Source organism: Caloenas nicobarica, chromosome 8 (assembly GCF_036013445.1).
Source record: "Caloenas nicobarica isolate bCalNic1 chromosome 8, bCalNic1.hap1, whole genome shotgun sequence".
In the NCBI taxonomy this organism is placed as follows: Eukaryota; Metazoa; Chordata; class Aves; order Columbiformes; family Columbidae; genus Caloenas; species Caloenas nicobarica.
The window spans coordinates 4,896,701-4,916,801 of record NC_088252.1 but is presented as its reverse complement, the minus strand read 5'-3'; the positions used below and the strand labels follow the sequence as shown (position 1 = coordinate 4,916,801).

The window sequence follows — 20,101 nt, the reverse complement described above, 5'->3', positions numbered from 1 at the left end:
CCAAGGCTGAAATCACACAGAAATTACACTGACCACAAACACCTGCAAATGGCCACAGGGTTTCTGTACAGCAAAGCCCCAATTGCACAGAAAGAGCTAAGATCTTGCAATCTCATCTGAAACAGCTGTGACTGATGGAGCCAAACACACCGACTGGCAGGTGAGAGCACTGATGGAACCATGACATCAAGCTGCGGTGTTAATTCACTGCTTTCAGCATCTTAACCAAGACCAGTTTACAGAATCAAAACAGGAGAAGGGTTTACTTTTACCCCAAGCTATTTGTAAGTGTTAGAGGTCAGATATAAAGCTGTTTGGTTAATGCCTTTGGACCATCTGTAAGAGCAGGGCTTGCAACCATGATGGTGCAAATAAGAAAAAAAAAAAAAACAAACAAAGCTCCGCTCAAAAAACGAGGTCCGTACATAGAACGATTGTGCAGAAATGCCAGAGCACAGCCCATGCTTTTCCCCAAACCAGGCTGCTTTGGCTTGCTATAGTTATCAAAGGCAGCCTAAGACAGGGAGCAGGCAGGCTTGGCCTGCGCAGTCTCTGCAGACTGAAGCGGGATGGAAGAACAACACGCGCGCAGCAGGCTGGCACCAGGAGCAAATGGACATCTCAAAAATGTCTCCCTCATTTTCTTCTCTATTAGAAGCATATCGTTGTTAACTAACACGAGCGGGAAGCTTTTAATTCCATTTTCCAGTGCATAGGGAAAAAGTTTTATTAATAGATATAAGCCCTGCTTCAGACTTTCCAGGAGAATTTAAACCAGAGACACTGAAAAGCAGATTTAGAGAAGGGAAAAAAAAAAGAAAAAAAGAGAGAGAGAAATAAAACACAGTTGTTTTACATGCAAAATGTAATTAGCTGATGCAACTAACTTCAGCCAAAATCTAAGTGAGATTCAGGAAGAGATTAGACATTTACATGGATAATGAGAATATCCAGATCAACAAGAGGGAACAAAGTTTGCTGAATACAATCACATTTCTTGGAGCACAAACGGACCTCTGGCAGATGGATGTTGAAAAAGGCTCCTCAGGGCAGGGTGTCCCATAATTTCCTCCTTAATTTTATTGCACCCTTTTCTGAAGCACTGTTGCATACAGGAAACTAGATTAAATACAGGATCAGTCTGGACTAGCAGTTCTCTGTTTGGGGTTGTATACAGGGAGGAGGTTTGTTAAGGAATCCATGCACATTTCTCTCATCTTTAATAACACGGTTGTTCAGCACATTGCTAGAAAGCTAAGATTGTATCTCAGCACTATAGCTGCTGTTGAAGATGACTTGCAAGACATTTGTACAGAAAGTGAACATAAGCCACTCAGTGCAAACACTGAGAATATTCACTAGATCAGTTTGGTAAAGTATAAATGAAAAAGCAACAAAAAGGAAATAAAATCAGTTTTTGTACAGTCCACTGAGAAACTTCAATGAATCACCAAAGGCTGCACGCCAGCCTTTCAGGCGAGGGCTTGGTTCAGCAGCATTTTGAAGTCAGAGACTCTGACAGCGAGTAAAGCCCAGAAAGGCTGAACGAACCATCATTGAAGCTCTTGTCAGCGATGAAAACAACCAACCTTTTTATTAGACAGCCTTAAAAGCAGAAGTCATGGCATGGCGGCCTTCCTGTCCTCCTCTGTTAGCTCGAGTAAAACATCAGGTTTTGAGTTTCCTACATTCTAGAGCTGAAAAATTTTAATAAGCAATAGATTCATGATTTTATGTCCACTGATCTCAGGGTTGATCCCTGGAAGACTATGCATGCACTGAGAACATGCAGTTTACTAGAGAAGTAGGTCCTAAATTTCTAATTGATGCCAGCCTACATAGCTTCTCTGGCAGCTTGTTCTTTTAGTCACTCATCAGTTGAGGACATATTCTTGTCTTCATCATCAAGCATATCTTTGAGCTGTTGACGAGCAAACTCCTCAAATACCAGCTCTGCTTCACTGAAATGGAAGAAACACAGGTCTTTCAAAATGATGTTAGAAATTTTTTTTATAGTAGCAGACTAAAGGCAACACATAGGCAGAAAAAGAGAAGCCCGGAGCAGATTCTGGTAACGCTTCCTTTGTCTTCAAAGGGATTTGGATCACATTGCCACAGGCACCATCTTCATCGGTGATGTTCTAGCTAGTATGAAAAGCAGTTGATTGAGCAAGTCAGGACACAAACCGAGGAGGTTTTCATCTGTAAAGAATCATGTCCATTCCAGCTAAATATCTGTCAGGTAGCCGCACAGTCTGCAGCCTGAAAAGGTCTTTATCTAGAAATAAAAATGTGAAACCTTTCATCCTTATTCCTTCTGTACTAAAACAGGGGCACATGGACAAACTTATTGAGTTCCTGAAACTTAGAGCTACGGAGCATCAGCTGGCCACAAACACGTATCTCCCTCCAACTGTGAGGCAAAAACTTAAACTAGTTTCACATGGTCAGTCATCGCTGTTCAACTGATAGCAAGAATTTGTTGAGCCACGGTAACTTGGTCACTTTGGACATAAGCTCATACTCTGTGAACTCCGTGGATTTTCAGACAATTTTGAGGAGTTTTCAAAGAGTCAATGTGCAACAGCAGCTAGAATGTGAAATATCATCAAAAGAAACTTACCCATCCTTCCCTGCAGTCATCAGCATGCAGTAAAGGAGGAAAAAGGACACACCAAGTAGTTAGAACAGTGGATGCTACAACCAGCAAAAATTTATAAACTGATAAGACAAAACAGTGACAAGCAGTAGGACTTGCAGCAATACAAGGAGAATTCCAGAAAGTCTCAAAATGTGCGTACATGAACCTGATGAAGCAAAACTTCATCTCCTGAATGGAAAAGCACTCTAGCAACGTTGCCCAAGATATCAGAAGGGCTGAGAAACAATGACAGATTTTCGCATTTGTGCTTGCTAGCGGTCACAGCTGTGAGAGACATCTGTGCACACACTTCTTCTACTCAGAGATGACAGCACTTGTGTGACACGATGTTTGTCTTAATTGGTCTGTCACTGTAATTTAAGTAGTGAGCTGATGAGAAGACAATGTTCTTGTTCAGTTAACATGAAGATATTAAAATAAAACAGCGGTCAGAATACAGAAAGGCCTAGGTGGTCTCTCATTAGATAGGTTATGCACTTGAGGCAATACTCCTGATTTCATCTTTCCCTAAATATAATCCTGAGACCTTTGGCACTTTCATTTCTTTAACGGGATCTTTGCTAACCACACCGTAATGAACCTGCTTGCTAGCAGGATTCCTTGGAAGCTGTTTCAGCACAGCCTAAAATCAGCAGAACAGACTGTATTGCAGTGATGAAATGGGCAAAGGGATTTGGTTTTTTGTTTGGTTGTTTTGGTTTTTTTTTTTTGGTTCTCACAGTTTAGCAAGTAACAGCCACTTCACTGGCTTACTTCTCATGAGTTTAAGTCAGAGAGAAAAGCACACCTAGGCCATCGTTCTACAGAAGTCATCAGGGATCTGGGATGCTCCAGTGACTGGATAACTCGCTGCCTGGAGGATTCCCACCCACAACATGCACTGAAATCAAGGGCAACAAGTGGTAACTAGCACTGCTGGAAAAGTCAGCATTAAAAGTGTGCCAAACGCGGCCAATCTAGCCAGAACACCTCAAAGGATGGATCATGTAAAGACACTGATGATGGTGTCTATCCAGACTTGGAAAGGATGGTTTCCTCTACTCACAGGAGCCAAGGTGAAGTCTGGAAAGTCTCAGGGCATGCATGCTTGATTGAAATGGATTTAAAATGAAATATTTAGAACTTTTAAAATTCCCAACACATAAAGCATCGTTCTCATTTCATTTTTCCTCCAATTCTTACTCTTTAAACAGCCTGCTCTCTTTCCCCTCTTTGAAGTACACTCATTACTATGGGAACAGCAACATCAACGATGTGAGTGACGCTGAGACACCCACCAATGCAGCTTGAAGCCAATTTTACAAAGTGGATTGAGGGGGAAAATAGATATTGTTTCAGTTAAGCATATACTTTACTGTCAGATAAATGATTACTGGATCAGTACCTCGGTAGTGTGGCAGTAACGCTTATCATAAACCTCAGGTGCAAGATTACGTACAAATATGCACTACTGTACCTGCTATACTACATGGCTACATTTGCACCCTAGCATGACTTAGGCCCACTCCGCATAGTTCTCTTGCTGTCCTGTGGTTTATTTAACATTATAACATCGAAAATTTCTCAGAAACCTGATAATGGGTAGACTTTGTCTTTTTTTAAGTGGCATGCCAGCAATTGTTTGGAGGGGACTGTGTTTAAGGATCGACGAGGCTCCAGAATGTCATCATACTCTCTGCAGAGAGTCTTCTGTAAGCTTTTATTATGCACCCACAGAAATAATTCCATATAATTAAAGTTGTGGCATATAGTAATTTTCATTATAAGCTTGCTTTTAACCTCTCTTACGGGGAGGAAAAAAAGAAAAAAAAGGAGTAGGCTGTGTTATTTTCAAGATATTCAAGTGCTTTAAAATTCACTAATTTCTGAAAGTTAGAATGCCGATACAGGGCAGGTATAGGTTTACTATTAAAGGGACAAAGCATTTATGGGTTGCTTGAAAGCAGCCCTTTCATGCAGGTTTAACAAGGGACCATTTGTTGAACAACAGCCAAAACCAAGGCCAGTATCCAAGATATAAGCCCACGAATTGTAAAACATCAGGAGAAGGGCAGGAAAACCCCAGACCAAAAGAACTCGCGCTGACACCACAGCCTTGAGAAAAACCCAGCAGGAGCTTCTGGTCTAACTGCTGACCAGGAAAGGTCTTGGAAGCATGAAGAGACACGGCCCAGTTTGAGTCTATCTTTAAAAGAAGCAGATCTCTATCCATTTTTGTCAACAGGCGGAAAAGAGACTGCCAATGCGACAGGAGCTGCTTCACCTAAAAATAACCACCTGTGAACCACATGGGGCCAAAAAGCAGTTGCAAAACCAGCAGACATGAAACATGCAACTGCTGGCCTACAACAAGTCTAAGGCAAGGAAGCTGTAAATCACCATGGGAAAGGAAAGGTAGCAAGCTGTTCCTTTTCTGTCTCCTCCAGGCACAGAAAAGAAAGATCAAGCAATCTGCAATAGCCGCGTGCTCTGACAGACCTGCTTTCTGCTGAGTGACGAATGCTTCAGAGCTCGCTCACAGACAAATAAAAAGGGCAAAGTGATCTGCTGTGAAATAAAGCACACAGCAGTCGCCCTCATTCGCCCCATTTTGCCCCCCCAAAATTAAACCACATTCTTCAAAAGCTTGTCTTTTTGAGGTTCTCCACACTCAAATCAGCCCTGCATGATTAATATACGGATGCTACACATTTTATTTACTTTTGCCATAAATCATCTTGGCTAGAGAAGGGAAAAGGATATTACTGCAAGGAATAAATCATAACGTGGTGGTTTTTAATCCCAGTTTAGCTTCGACTCTGTAAGACAGCTGCTTTGACTTCTTTCCTTTCTCCCAGCTGTGTCTTGAGATGAAGTGACAGTCAAGTGAGCAGGGAGGTGCAACAGGCAAACTGACTACTACTGACTCATCAGGAAAAACAAAAGGGAACAGAAAAAGAAGATAAGGAGTGATCTCAAAATTCCCGGTGCATGCACCCCTGCCTACACCCACTGCAGAGGCTGCTGAACAAGCCAACAAAAAAAAATTCTATCTTGCAGGGCCATTGAGAGTCTAAACACTGTTTGTTGAAGCTCCATCTCTGCAATTAAGTCTTGATTCGTCTGATTCCAATTTAGATGTTATTGCACTAATGAAACACATCTTATTTCTCAGAGTTTATGAACTAAGGTGGTAGAATAAAGATTTTAAAAGCATGAACTCACAACTGGGAAGAGTGATTAGGCACAGGGCATGGAAAACTACCAGCCAATAAAGCTGGAAAGAGATTTAGTTTACCAGCTTCGTATGGAAGGCTCTTTTACTCCCTGTAATGAGCTCAAGCACCACATTCCAGTGCAGTTTTCAAGTCAGCTTCAGAGGAATTTTCTGTTGTGTTACAGTATCTTTTTTTAAGAGAAAGCATTTATTTCTCAGATTAACCATTTGTGGGGCTTTCCCATGGGATAAGCTCCTGAAACCACCTGTATTTTTTTCAGATTTGTAAGAAACTTGCGCTTTCCATCTGTACGAAATACGTGAACCACAGCTGTCCTCTGACAGCAAGCTCCGAGAAGACTTTGATGTAGCAAACAATACGTGGGCTGTGCCTTTGGTAAGAGGATGTGTTGGGGGAAACGATCTGAGAAATATTGCAGTTCTCCATTTCCCTTGTAAAGTCTTCTGCCCACATCCTTTTGAGCACAATATATAAAGGAGTATATCAGCTGTCCTTTGAATTGGTCTTAGAAGGGAGAACTCACCAACTTCCATTTTTCCTCATAGTACAAATGCTTCTGCCAGAATTACCTGCCTGAAGCGTAATAAAAATGGGGGGTTGCGGCACTGTTAACACCAAAAGATGTCATGTAAAAAGATTCACACCATTATAAAAATGTAAAATTCTTTACAGTTGCCTAAGCCTTTGGGTGATCCTTGTTCGAAGTTTCCAAGCTTTTCTCTGTAGCCACGAAAGCTCCAGATTCCACGGCCCTGAGTGGGACCCCGTGGGCACCAGATGGTCCCACCAGCCCCAGCCCGTCACCAGCCCTGTGCCAGAGGCCCTGGTGGCACAGCCCACAGCACGGCTTCTCCTCGGGAAAATGAGTCTCCTGCGGCACAATCCTCACAGAGGGGTGAGGAAACCTACCTTCGCCAACTCCGGCTTGCCTGTGATCAGCAAACACCGACTTCCAACCAGAGCAACTGAGTGTGGAGAGGATAGCTAGTCTCTCATCACTCATATTTGATTCCTCCAACAATTTCATACAATAAGGACTGAAGTCACCCCTCTCTAATGCTTCCAGTATAGAATTATCTAGTATATATATTCCAGTATAGAATCTATCTTGGGATAACTCCTTTCATAGCCTCCTTCATCTTCTTCCAGTGGTCATGTTTTAGATACAGCAGTTTTAGGTAAGTTTGAGTGCAAAGGAAAAAGAAAGAAACAGAAAAGCAGTGCAGAAGCAGCCACGGGTTTTTGTTTGAAGCCCATGCAATTCTGTCCAAACACAGAGAGCAGGAAAGATGATTCATCCAAAACAGCCCCAGCATCGAAAATCTGGCAGAATGTTTTGTGTTCCTTAGCTGCTCCAGGTGCTTCTGATTTAGCACAAGCACCTTGCAGTTTCTGTATGTGCACCATGAGAGAATAGAACCAGCCAGGGCCCGAGGAAGCAAGAAGAGAACACAGATACTCACTGAACATAAAGCCCACACCACAGACACCATTGCCAATGCCAGATCAAGGTAACAGGGACTCTAAACCCACGAGTAGTTTTATCATCTCTTAACTTCGCTTAAAACTCTTTTTCTTTTTACAATGCTCATGTGTCATGTATTTTCTGTGACAGGTTCTTGTCTGCTGTATCAGAATCTGGCTGGGAATTGTTGACAGCTTCATTCAGGACATTCTGCACAGTAGTCATGAGATTTAACTGTGCGGTGTTTCCTCAGGTCCCTGCACTTTGAGTTGTGACTCCATAGATGAAAGACAAAAAGGGAACATAACACATTTCCCCCTTCTCCCATCTTAGCAACCCTCCTTCTCCCTGTTATTTGTGCCTTGAAGTTGAGATATATATATATATAGATACATGTATATACAGACACACAAAGCAGCCTCCATACTGGAGTCTTGCAGACTCTAAAAGCTCCTTGTAGAACAAATCACTGTAAGCCTTGCAATGGTAAGATTTCAGGACAGTCTGTTAATGAAGAATGGTAAAAACCAGGTGTAACTGACCTGCTGGGTTCTTTTCCTCAGGTTTGGGATGCATGAGACGAAACGGCAGCTCTGTGCCCACTTCACTTTGGGGAAGAGAGAACGTATCAGATCCACAGCTCTGCCCATGCCTGATTCAATCCCCTTCTCACTTCAGGCCAGCCCAAGCCCCGAACTCCAGCTTCACCTCTTCTTTTCTCTTTTCTAACCATAATTTTCCCCTCAAAAAGAGTTAAACTCTGATTTCTCCACAAATATCCCAGGCATATCCACTTTAATAAACTGGGCTTATCATGTGCTGAATGTACCTGCATTTACATAAAATCAGAGATATTTTTGTAATTGCTTCATTTTCACAGCTGAATGCACAGACTTCTTATTCCTATCAGCTTAAGGGATAGCTTGTTTTGGGTTTTTTTTTTTTGTGAGCCAGGAAAGGGAATGGGAAAGAGGGTAAAAAGACAAATTAACAACTCTGACTGCATGGTCTGGAAAGGAAGATGACAGTTACCTGGAAGTGAGGTCTCCCAGCATGCTACAGAAGAAAACAAAGAGAAAGACACAAGCATATTTAGTGCCTTTCCATTCTAGTACTCTACCAAACGCTTTTCTATTTGTGGACTATTGAAATCACCTTCCTCATCCATCACCCACTCGCCACAAAGCATAGCATCCAAATAAACTCACTTCTAGAAAGGGGAATTTTAATTTTTCACGTCCTTCCTATGGAGAAAGAGTCTAAGCGTTTGAACTCCCGACCAAGCATTGGGCATGGCTGCTTTCCTGAGAGCCAAAGGGCAATTAGAGGACTGTAGAAGGCAGCAGCCCCTTTATCATGCTTTAGGCAAAACATTTACTCATTTTAATACTAGAAAGAAGGACAGATGAAAGAAATGCAAATGTAAACAGTGACTATCACTAACTGAGAGTTGTTAACCTTGTCCTCTTTTGCACTGTATGCTGGGAACAAGCTCACGTTGGTAACATGAGCTTCTCCCACAAAGTTGGCTCCGTACAGGCCCTGAGCTACAGCATTTATGACTCGTGGGCAGATGTCTCTGCCTTCTGCTCTGGGAGAACAAGAATGCCAACGTAAAGGCTCACACAAAGTTGCACTTCAGTTCTCACGAAATAAAGCTGGCTTTGAAACAAACAATTGCAATGCAAAACAGAGGTTCATTACTTCAGCTGTAAAGTCAAATGGTATCTGAGGAAGGTAACTCAACCCCTCTAGCTCAGGACAAGTTCTTTGGATATGCCAAGACTGATTTCCAGACAGTTTATGCTTCAGAGGGAGCCTGATGTCCCAAAACACGTGTCCTTTCTCTTCAGTTGGACTGTCCTGCCCTCTCCCCACTCGTCAATCAAGTACACACACTCCTCTCTCTTAACTCTATGTAGATGTAGCAAAAAGTCTGTTATTCTTACCCTGGAACAGTGAGCTTCACTTTGACCTTGTAGGAAACCAGAATCCCCATCACTGTCTTGTCTATTCCATCCTTAATGCTACCAGAGAAAAGAGACAGCAGCATTAGGGACGGCTAATAACTCTCCAGATCTGTGATCACTATTTACCCTGAATGAATATGACAGGGTAAGTAATGCAACCCATTGGGATGCACATTTACAGGTACAAACTCCTGATATGAGCATCTCCTCCATCCTCCTGTCTTCTTTATAACTCTCTGCTAGCTAAGACCGTTTAAAACTCTACTCACATGGTACTAGAAGCCAAGTTGGTGTCCTCATCCTTTAGCTTTCCATCCAGAGCTATTTCCCGGGTCTGCCGGTTATTTGCAAGCAAGGGCAAAAGCGTCAGTGTCTTGGTCAGGCTGCTGTTGGGCTGCACCTTTTCCCTGAAAATAAGCAGCAGGTGAGAGAAAGAAGGTGACACACTCTCTGATTTGCATTACACACCCAACCAAGAGAATTTCAAAATAGATTACAAAGCCATCCAAAAGCAGAGGAATTTATCTGTCCAAATTTAGTTGTCTACAGTGCAGATGTCTATATCTAAGCCAGTCAGAAAAATTCCCTTTATAATCAGCAGAGAGGGACAAGCACTTCCAGAAAATTATTAATTTCACATTAAGGCGGACTTCTAAAGTAAGCCAAACTATGCTGCAGACCTCTAAATCTGGACAAAATGAATCCTAGTTTAGAAGACCAGTACTCAATGGAAAACATGTCCCTAAGCTCTAGAGAAAAAAAACAACAGAAAAATATAAGATGTCTACGTGTGCCCAGTCTTCCTCACAAAGCGAAGGTCAATGCTGCACTGCCAATGCAGTACAAAAGAGCAAGTGGTTCTCCACACTGTCAGTAGGCTCGAGGCTTTCATGGGCTTCCAAGGCCATAAGGAACCAAATGGAACAGCATGAAAAAGATCGATCTCAAGCTAGAGCATCCATGACTTCCACTCAACAGGAGCACCTTTCAGAAAAGGTTGCATCTCTATTTAAAGATTTCAAGCAATCAGGAGCCTTCCACAGCCTCTGCCAAGTTTTTCTAGTAGGTAATTACTGCTCAGACAAAACCCTTCTTCTGCAGCCTCCCCTGCTCTCTGGAAAAGGGTGCAGGGTATCTGCTGACTATGTGAATAGGAGATGAGCTGCAAACAGAGAGTACAGGCAATGTGAGGGACACGCACAAGGTGAGAGGGCAGAGACAGTAACAGCAGGCAACTGCCAGACTACAGCTAGGAGTACCCCTCATTACTGAGGAGGAGGGTAATTGAAAGGATGTGAAGGAGCAAGAAGGGATAAGCAGAAGATTTACGCACTGTGCTTCTTCAGCAGCTACTACTTTTGTATAGTAGTCACTGGAGTACAAAACCACATTGGCAACCTGCTCCACTGAGTAAGAGAGGAGAAAGTAAACAATCAGTTGTGCATATGTATCACAAACAACATAGCTGTCCCCCCTGAGTCTCAGGAATGGAAGAGATGACAAGGACAGCAGGAAAATCCATCCATCTAGAGCCTGAAGGGACCACCAGGTCAGCCTGACCTGTATACAGACCAACAGCACACAAATGGCCAAAGTGTCTCTTCCATGGAAGGCATCCAGCTACATCAAAAAGTCAATAACCCCTGGTTTCCCTCGGAAGCCTGCTCCTTCCACTAAAAAGATCTCCCTCTTCTTCTCTAAGCGTGTCCGCTTTTATCTCTGGTCACTGGTATCTCTTGTGTATCTATAGCCAATGTATTTGCATTTAGGAGGCACCACCATCAAGCAGACTGGATATAAACTGCAGCCAAGAACCTGTGGTAATAAATGGCTTATACTCTTCAATCAAACACCAAAGAAACAACAGGGTAATTTTGCCTGAAACACTGATGAGGAGAGAATCTGGGGACCAACGAGGTCTTTTTAAGCCTGAGAGAGGCGTGTCAGACTAAAAATATTTGGGAATCACTAGCCAGTGCATCCAAGACGAGCACTGAATTGGCTTTCTCTGCTATAGTTTTGTAAAAACCTCAGCAACCTCATTCCCTCCCTGCCTTCTCTTTCTCATCCTTTGTCCCTCAGATGTCTTCCACAGGTCCAAGTGCAATGGGATTTGGATAAAAACGTGCAGTGCCACAAATAAAACACAGGCACAACACTGAAACTCCTCTGAAACTCAGCCCCTGCCCTCAGCTTCCTCAGGAGGAATTACACCATTGCTGGCAGAGTGGCTGTTTCTCACATCGCCAGATGTTTCTGAAACCCCAGACAAAACTGTGCGCACTCTAGGCACATTCACAGTTAGCAGGAGCATCACGTTGATGGGGAGCCCTTCCCACCAGCCTCCTGAAAGAGGTGGATTTTTCCCCACAGCACCTGCCTTGCACACTGCAGGTGCCAGACTCTTTACTAGAGGGGACAAACTGGTGCCTGAAATTAATCCATACGAGTAACCATGAGAGTCAGGAAAAAGGCTGCACTGTTTCATTTGAACAGCAAAGAAACAGCAACAAAGGGTGGAGGGACAAATTCCCGACTTGTCCCATGCTGCCTGCTTGAACCGCAGCAAGCACTAAATTCTGGCACTCTTTCAGTCCTCCAGCCCTCCACGAATCCTGAGCAACGGTAAAAACATACCCTGGACTTTGATCTTCTTCACTGTTTTCTCTGTGCTGTTGTTGATGGTGATAGTGACTGGAATGGGCTCACCGTGGTAGTACACCTAGAAGGGATTTGATGCTCAGAAATCCAGTCAGGTTTGTCCCAAGCTCTAACCTTCTCTAGTCCCACCCCCCAGATTAAATCCCCTCACAGATGCCAGATAAGGCAAGATGACCATTCACAATGATTCATAACCTTCCTTCAATGACTTATTTAGCCTCAAAGGTGTCTCAGCCTCCTCTAGCAGCAGCTACTGACAGAAATTACACTAGAGCCCTCATGTGCTGGGTCAAGTCAGTCTCAGCTGAGCCCATCTGAGTAACACCTAAATTAGCTGCTTTGAGCAGCAAAATGCATATTGGCCTGTCAATTCTATGACATCCCCAGCCCCGGGGCAAACTCCCCACCTCTTTACTCAGAGAAGCTTTCAGGTGTAATGGCTTGTTGGACATGAAGAACTGCCAGGTGGTCTCCGCACAAGGTTGGGGTCCAGGCTTTTCGGGAGCATATTGCACCTTACGGATCAGCAGGCGTGCAGAGCTCCTGGGAAGCAGCAAAGAACAATGTGGTGGTACTTTGTGCTTGGCAGAGGCAGCGGCTCTGCATTCCCATGTACTTACACCTGAGAAGTCCACTGACAAGTGGGGCAAAGCTGAATGAGCAACCACTGTGCATTACTGGACCACCCATCCCCTTTAAGAAGAGCAAAGCTGAAGACAGACACACATTCTGTTACCTCTTGTGAATTCTCTCTTCCACATTCTCTGTTGAGAAAGCTTTTACCTCAAAGTCCACCCCACAGCTCTGCCAGAGAGAGAAGACAGCTGTGAAATCACTGTCAGAGCCAAGAACATCTGCAGATGCTTAAGTATCTTTCTGCACACCAGAAACTGGCAGATTCCTGCCAGCTGCAAATTCTTCTGGCCTCCTCCCATTGTAATAGAAATCCCTGCCAAGTGAGTGGTGTGGCAGCATCCACCTGCTCCATGCTGCTTCTGATATGAGGCTTAATTCCCAGCCTGTGACAGATGACACCCCTACTCCTAAAAGTCTTTCTGTGCTGTAGAGGTCACAGGATGCCACAGGTTATCAGGCTGACGAGCCTGCAAGGCTCTCCAGTCCGCTGTGGGCTTCTGAACTTTGTTTCTGAGTTGGCTTTGTAATGCCGATACCTGACTCAGGGCCAACCTCCTTACTTCCCAGCGTCTAAGGACTGGGAGCGATGGGGCCAAGCTGACATTTGCTTTAACAGGTTCATACCACCATGGGACATCTGCATGAGTCCCAGATAACTCTCTAGAGAGCAATATGGGAAATTCTGCTGGAATATCATTCCTTGGCAAAAAAAGCCCAGCCTATCCTTGTGACACTGGATGCCAGAACATGCATCTCATCTTGCCTGGTTGTTAGTCTAGCTCAGCTGTTTACAGAAGTGCCCAGAGAAGTATAAAAGGAATATTTTAAATGGTGTCAGAAACCTTCCAAAACATCTCATTATCTGGTGACTTTTCCTCCAGGGTGTTCGTTTTGTTTACACACATGTGCACGCCAGTCATTCCCTGCATTTGTTTTAATTCAGAAGCAGGTCTTAACAAATGCTATTTATAGCAATCTGTGAGATTTTAGGCACTTGGTCTCATTTTCTCTCGTGTAGCCTGACAACGACAACCATTTCATGTGTGACCAACCCGCAAATCATGTGGTACCATTAAGGAAAACTATAAGCATTGCAGATTTAGCAGTCTTGCTGCCTTTTGACTAGATTCCCTTTCTTACTCTGAGGACACACGCTCGTAGCTCTTCAGTCACGTTCCTGATATTTGTGGCATAGCACAGTAGTCCCCAGGATCACCTCATTCTACTCTCAAGCTAGCCAAATCTATTCACCTGACTTTTTTTTCCATCTGACTTTCCTCAGTCATGATAAGCACAAGTGTCCCATTGGTCTCACCTTATCAATATCACGAGGTGCAGGCTGCAGACAGACTGAACAAGGCAGGTAATCTGGAAACTGTGGGAGGAAGAAGAGAAAACACACCCCAAGGCAATATTACACAGGTTTCCAACTCTGTGATACTTTCATTAACGTATTGCTCACAAGAGATACAAAACAATCCTGAAGACAACAGGTCACTTGGCGTAATGCAGTAACTCTTTGAAGTTCTGGCTAAGACAGGGGTCTTAATATACAGGGCCTTATCTTGCCTTGTATGAACAAGTCCTTCTTCCAAAAATACTTTAATAGCCAAGGGAAAAAGAAAGAAAGAAAGAGAGAAAAAGTAAAACAAGTCCAGACACGTGAAGCACCTGGTCTAAAAATCAAACAGAGCACTAGAGGCAGAGCTTAGAGTAGAAGCTGGAACATCTGGCTCCCCATCCAAGACAATCAATACAGCTCCGAACAGTGCTACTCACTGTTTACATGGGCTCAACACTTGAGCAAAGTGTCTCTGTGTCCAAAACACAACTAATGCCTCAAAGACCAGGCAGTCACTAGCCGGTGCCCGTTCACTCCTGGCCTGGGCAGGGGCAGCAACTCCAGACATCAGCTGGGAAAGCTCCAGAGTAGCTCATGGAGCCCAAGCACTAACACCCTATTAGAGACTCTGACAGTTTGAAGATCACTGGATTGTATTTGTGTGGTCAATAACATTATAGCAGGTACCAAGCTGTTGAGCAGAATCATCCAAAGATTTATTTGTTGCTATATCAGAGCATATGGTTTTCAAACCTGGAACTTCCTAGGGAATGCTGAGGGAGACATGTCACTGACAGTACTGGAAGCATATCCTGTCAGAATCAGAATTTGGCAATGGGCTGTTATTTGTTGACAACATCTGGTAAAGAGCTTTTCATCCGCTTGCTCGATCCATAGAATTTTTAAGGAGAAAGAATTTGGCACTTCCTGTGTGAGCACTGGGGCAATGCTATAAAGTATTCCAGCCCCTCAGGAATGGGGAAGACAAGGATATATGGGGCTGTTGCTGGCAGAAAGCCATTGCACATTTATTTGCCTTTTCAAGGGAAGCACTCTTCACATGCAGTCAGGATCTTCTTGCACTTTACCACTTAGGATGGTAAGAAACAAAAAATTGCCTAACACTCAAAACTGGAACCTCATATAGCACGAACTCACTATTAATCCCCGTTTTCAGCCCATCACCAGATCTCAGCAGCCCAGTAATAACAGACAAGGAGAAGAGGGTCAGAGGCTCTTACGAGATACTTACCGTAAAGAAAAAGGGATAAGCATTTTTCCCCAGCTTCTTTAGCAGAGATTCCTGCAAGTGGGAGAGAGACTCTGGCTTGTCAACAGGTGGGTACACCTGGACCCTGGAGAAGAACAGGTCCCGTCGGAAGGTGAGGCCAATCACATCAATGTCTTCCTGGCCGTACCGGAAAGCACAGGTCAGGGACACGTACACTGGAAAGAAGCAGATGACAGGTAAAGCTTGCAGCAAGGGGGATGCAAAATCCTCCTGCACTACAGAGTCAGGGAAGCCCATTTCGACAATGTTGTATAACCCAGTTAGTATTCATACCATACGTAAGAACATTACATTGAGTAAGAAGCCCATTCGCTGGAGAAGAGAGTTATATTTGTACCCTTAAAACAATAAAAAAGGTTATCTCAGCATCTCACTTCAAAAGAGGACTAGCAATTTCTGAAACATACATTCCATAAAACCTCAAACCTTTTTTCCCCTTGATAATTGCAGGATCCACCAACACAACACCATCTGAAACAAAAAATAAAAAAGATTAACAGAGGATAATCAGGGCTAAGAGAGCAGGTAGAGCAGCACGTACCCTTGGGGACTTACCTACAGGTTCCACATTCCCTACGTTATCGATGAAGTCCCGCTTTCCCAGGTAGATGGTTAGCTGTAAGGGGAAGATGACCGTGGTTAAACTACAAAATATTGATGGTTGTGTGTTGGGGGGGGTACAGCAGAGCACTATAAATCTTGTAGAGAACAAAACAATTCCATTTTTAAAGTTTTTTTTTTTTTCTAGCAAACATGCAATTCCCACCAGGCTCAGAGTTCTTCACATGCTTCAGGACATCAGAATTGAAGACTTGATGTAGATCAGCTCCCAAAAGTACACATCAATACTTGTGTGTGGGACAAACTATAGATTTAAAGATTTTTGGTGCCATCAGGTTGGAGAGACAGTGAATCAACTTTGTTTTAAACATTTAGCAGCAGGTGTACAACGCAGAAGGAGTGAGAGGGGAGTTGCCTTCATCTTGTATTACAAAATACGAGAAGCTTGTCCTATAAACTGTTTACATTATCCCCTCAAACTTAGTACTAAATACAGCTCATGGTTCTTCTTCAGAAGGAAATGAAGGGGACAGGAAAGAGCTTTCTAGTAAGTCTCCAGTCTGACTACGAGTAAAACTCACACAGACCCCTTATGATGGTACTTACAGCTTTGTCACGGGTGCTTTTTTTGAAGATAACTTGTTTAGGAGGAGAACTGGCATTCTTCCCACTCGTCCCTGTCTTTTGAGACTCGGGGCAGCTCATGGCAGAAGACGAGTATGTGACCGGAGATGAATGAAGCTTTTCTGTTCCAAAAGGTCCTGGGAGAGATGTCAGAAAAATAGGTGGAAGAGATAAAAGTGGAAAAGCCTTCTACTCCCATGTATAGTTTACCAAAGATTATCTCAATAAATACTGCAGCACAGCACAGAAGGGTTTCTTTTAATTCTAGCAGTTCCTCATTAAAAAAAAAAAAAAAAATCAAATCTACTTAAAAACAGATCTTCTGCAACATTAATGATGACCAAGAACTCTTTTAAAGTCATATTAAAAAATTAGTAGACTAACAGAAAAATCTGCAGGGGGAGGGATAGCTCAGCCTTTGCAGAGAGGTTTGCAGAGAGTAATTTTGTGAAGAAATCTCTAAGAGTACAGATAAAGGTAATCTGATCAACACAAGGTACTTCAATTTTCAAAAGGTACCTCAAGATTTGTCATCAGAGGCTCTAAATTGTCATGGGATAAGAAGGAAGGTATCGCATTAATAATGGGATAAAATATAGGACATAAAGAATATAAATACATAGGGGGTTCGGCTACTTTCAGGGTTTGGATTGGTTTGGGTCTTGTTTCTTTTTGTGTGTGTGGTTGGTGGGCTTTGGTGTTTGGCCGTGTTTGTTTCTTTTTTGTGTGGTTTTGTTTGGTGGTTGGGGTTTTTTGGTGGTTGTTGTTGTTCTTTGGGTTTGTTTGTTTTTCCCCATTGAAAGTATACAGGAGTGCAGTGTCATCTGTCCTGGGACATTTGCTATTGAGCATATACCTGAACGAATGGGAAGAAGCCCAGGTAAGGAGCGCACAGCCTGCCCACAGACACCAAGCTATTCTGGATTCCCAAAACCAAAGCTCTCTGTGTTAAGTTGGAGAAGTTCTTCACCATGTGGACTGGATAGGTGATGAAATACCGTGTATTATATGACAGTAAGTGGAAAGTATTGCACTCAAAGAAAAAAACAACTACAGTCTGACAGGCACAGTTATACTTGTCATCACTTAGGAAGAACATCTTGATGTAAGCAGAGAAGTTATTAGGAAATAAATCAAGAACAGAGAATGCCACTTATAGCATTTCAGAACCCCTTAAACACATCTGGGGTATGGCATGCTCAGTCTAAGACATAGAAAGCCGGTATGTATAAGGAGTCAGACCAAACCCCAAATGAGAAGTCATCTGTCCTATTGCATTTTCCTAAATCAGGACCAAATGCAACCCATTACTTTCAGGGTATCATTTAACTCGAAACAGAATGGACCTTAAGAATATAACAGTCCAGCTACCTGCGCAGAAAGGAAACAAATATAACCATGGGTAGGGAACATCTTGTACCCAAGGAAAAAAAACAGATGAAATAAGAATCTTCAGGGACACACACACACAAAATAATAATTAAAACAACCCAACAACAACAACAAACAACCCACAACCAAAAACCAAAAGGACACAAAGCAAAGATAGATCAGTTTTTCACTTTGTCATAAGCCACAAAAGAGCAGCATCCAACTAAGTGATCAGACAGCAAATGCAAAACAAAGTGAAGCATTTCTCCATACGACACAAGATCTAAGAGCACAGTGTGTTGCTGCAGAAGGCTCTAGAAATCACCACTATTGATTGATTCACAGAATTAGACACATTCTCAAGGAAAAGGTTTCTGGTAGGTGTTAGACAGGATGACCCGGGTGCAACCTTAACCCTGTAAGACCCCAAAGCTGAGGAGCAGCTCCAGAAAGGACGATGCTACACATGCCCTGTCCTTACACATCTCTTGTTGGAACTGTGGGAATGAGTACCCTGTGTTGGACAGACCATTGCTGTAGCAGGGTACAACCATCCTTGCATTTTGCTTCCAGTCTATTTTGCTGCTTGCTTTCCCATTTTAAAACTGTTTCAAGAACAGGAACAGTTTTTAGGGCCTATTTGCAGACAACAGACTGTAGAGAAAGGAAATATGTCCCTCTTAGAAAGCTGGAAAAAATGTAAGGTAGAGATTAGAGACAGAACTTACATATGTTCAAGTGTTTCTATTTCTGTGAACTATAGGCAGGTTTTTCAAGTCCAGAATAGCATTTGTTGCTGAACAGACACCTTAATCATACTGTAGACCCAAATAAACAATCCAGCATATAACATTAAATACCTTGCTGTGTTCCAAACACCACAGGAGCTGCCACAGGACAAAGATGTGAACTCCTAAACCACTGAAGAAAGATGAATTTTCCACGCAGCCGTGTCCTGTGCTTCTTCACATCTACCAGAGGGAATCACTAACCTCTTATCAAGCAAGGAAGACAATTTGTAGGGGATTTGAAAGCACGTCTCTAGTTGCGTCCATCCAGGATTTCAAGAATTAATCTCCCTCTAAGAGCAAATATGGTACCTGGGCTAACATTCAACTGGAAAGTGGTTAAGTCAGCAACATAAAGCATTACCTAAGGAAGTCCAGATCGTCAGTGAAAAGGTCTACAATGTCATACTCACATGCTTTGTAAGGACTAGGGACTTACACAGAGCAGGACAGCTACTGAAAGCAGCTTTATCCTAAAGCTCTGTCTCTATCTTCTCCTTCCTAGGGTTGCAAGCCATCCAGCCTAATAAGAAGCTGAAGAGACAAGAGCCATTTATGAAAAAAGGAGTTTATAAAAGCCCAAACCAAGTCTCTCTATAAATAGATGCCATTATGAAGGACTACCAAACATTGAGAACAATGTATTCTTCTCATAATCACTACGCAGTTTATCCATTATTGCTCCAGAAACATCCCATTGGAAGGCTGATCCAAAACAACATGTTCCTGGCTACTACACCTCCCCTCTTCAATTTATTTAGAGAGCAAGGCACAACATCCAAGATGTAAGACACATGAAGAGAGACTCCAATCAATTTGGCTTTTCTGCTCATGAATGTCCCAAGAATAGCTTCCTACTCTCCGCCCCCACCCCGTGAATTTGCTCTTGGTATTATGCACAAAAATGTGTGTAATTTTTTGGCTTGCAAGCTGCACAAACAGCTGTAGCTTTCCTCCAGGCTGCATCTGTGAGTTTGATCAGAAAGATCACATAATATCCTCTCCACTTGCCAGCCTGAACAGCACCCTTCATCCCAGGCAGTCTTGCAGTCACAAATCAAAGCTTATTTTTTGCAAACAATCACCAACATTTGCCTGAAAATAGTGGCCTGGGTACACAAATAATTCAAAAAAATGAACACAGAATGAGTGTTCCACAGCTCTTTCAGTGTTTTCCAGTTTTCAGTGACATTTTATGAACTGGAGGTGGATTATTTGGAGACCTTAATCACTTATTTGTTTAATCAACTCTGGCACACACAAACCAGCCAGCCCCAAAACAGGGCCATTCTCATGTGCCTGTGTTGCTGAAGGAAAGCCAGATCCTGATTGTGGGAATTAGAGAACACGACCCACAAAACCAACATGTTCTACTCAGTCACACAGTGCAAAAGCAAAAAGGAGAAATCCAAGTTGTTTTAAGAGTTTGTGCTGCTGCCACTGCAGGATTATTAGTCGTTCCGTAGAGGAGTGAGCATTCCTGTGCTACATGCTGCTTCTCTGAGGGTACAC

At 43.1% G+C, this 20,101-nt stretch overlaps 1 protein-coding gene across 2 annotated transcripts; it reads right to left on the bottom strand.

Annotated features, from left to right (window-relative positions):
* Positions 1-1,863: 1,863 nt before the first annotated feature.
* Positions 1,864-16,511, bottom strand: SAG (S-antigen visual arrestin). 2 transcript variants are annotated; one of them, XM_065639987.1, is made up of 15 exons: positions 16,413-16,511; positions 15,801-15,861; positions 15,672-15,716; positions 15,207-15,400; positions 13,928-13,987; positions 12,713-12,780; positions 12,384-12,519; positions 11,953-12,037; positions 10,649-10,721; positions 9,585-9,722; positions 9,295-9,372; positions 8,378-8,401; positions 7,888-7,952; positions 2,624-2,633; positions 1,868-1,961 (listed from the first exon to the last, which is right to left on the bottom strand). In XM_065639987.1, the coding sequence occupies exons 1-15, from the start codon at positions 16,509-16,511 to the stop codon at positions 1,868-1,870; spliced, it is 1,230 nt and encodes a 409-aa protein (XP_065496059.1). The 2 variants fall into 2 exon arrangements, with proteins under 2 accessions (XP_065496058.1, XP_065496059.1); XM_065639986.1 differs by lacking the exon at positions 2,624-2,633 and having other exon boundaries at positions 1,864-1,961.
* Between the last annotated feature and the right edge of the window lie 3,590 nt (positions 16,512-20,101).

Excerpts from the sequence above, each read along its gene's own strand:
- SAG (XM_065639987.1), bottom strand. The coding sequence starts at position 16,511 with ATGAGCTGCCCCGAGTCTCAAAAGACAGGGACGAGTGGGAAGAATGCC. Across the intron at positions 12,781-13,927 it reads CACCTCGTGATATTGATAAG|AGCTGTGGGGTGGACTTTGA; the intron begins GTGAGACCAATG and ends TCTCTCTGGCAG. Across the intron at positions 9,723-10,648 it reads GTAGCTGCTGAAGAAGCACA|GGAAAAGGTGCAGCCCAACA; the intron begins GTGCGTAAATCT and ends GCTTATTTTCAG.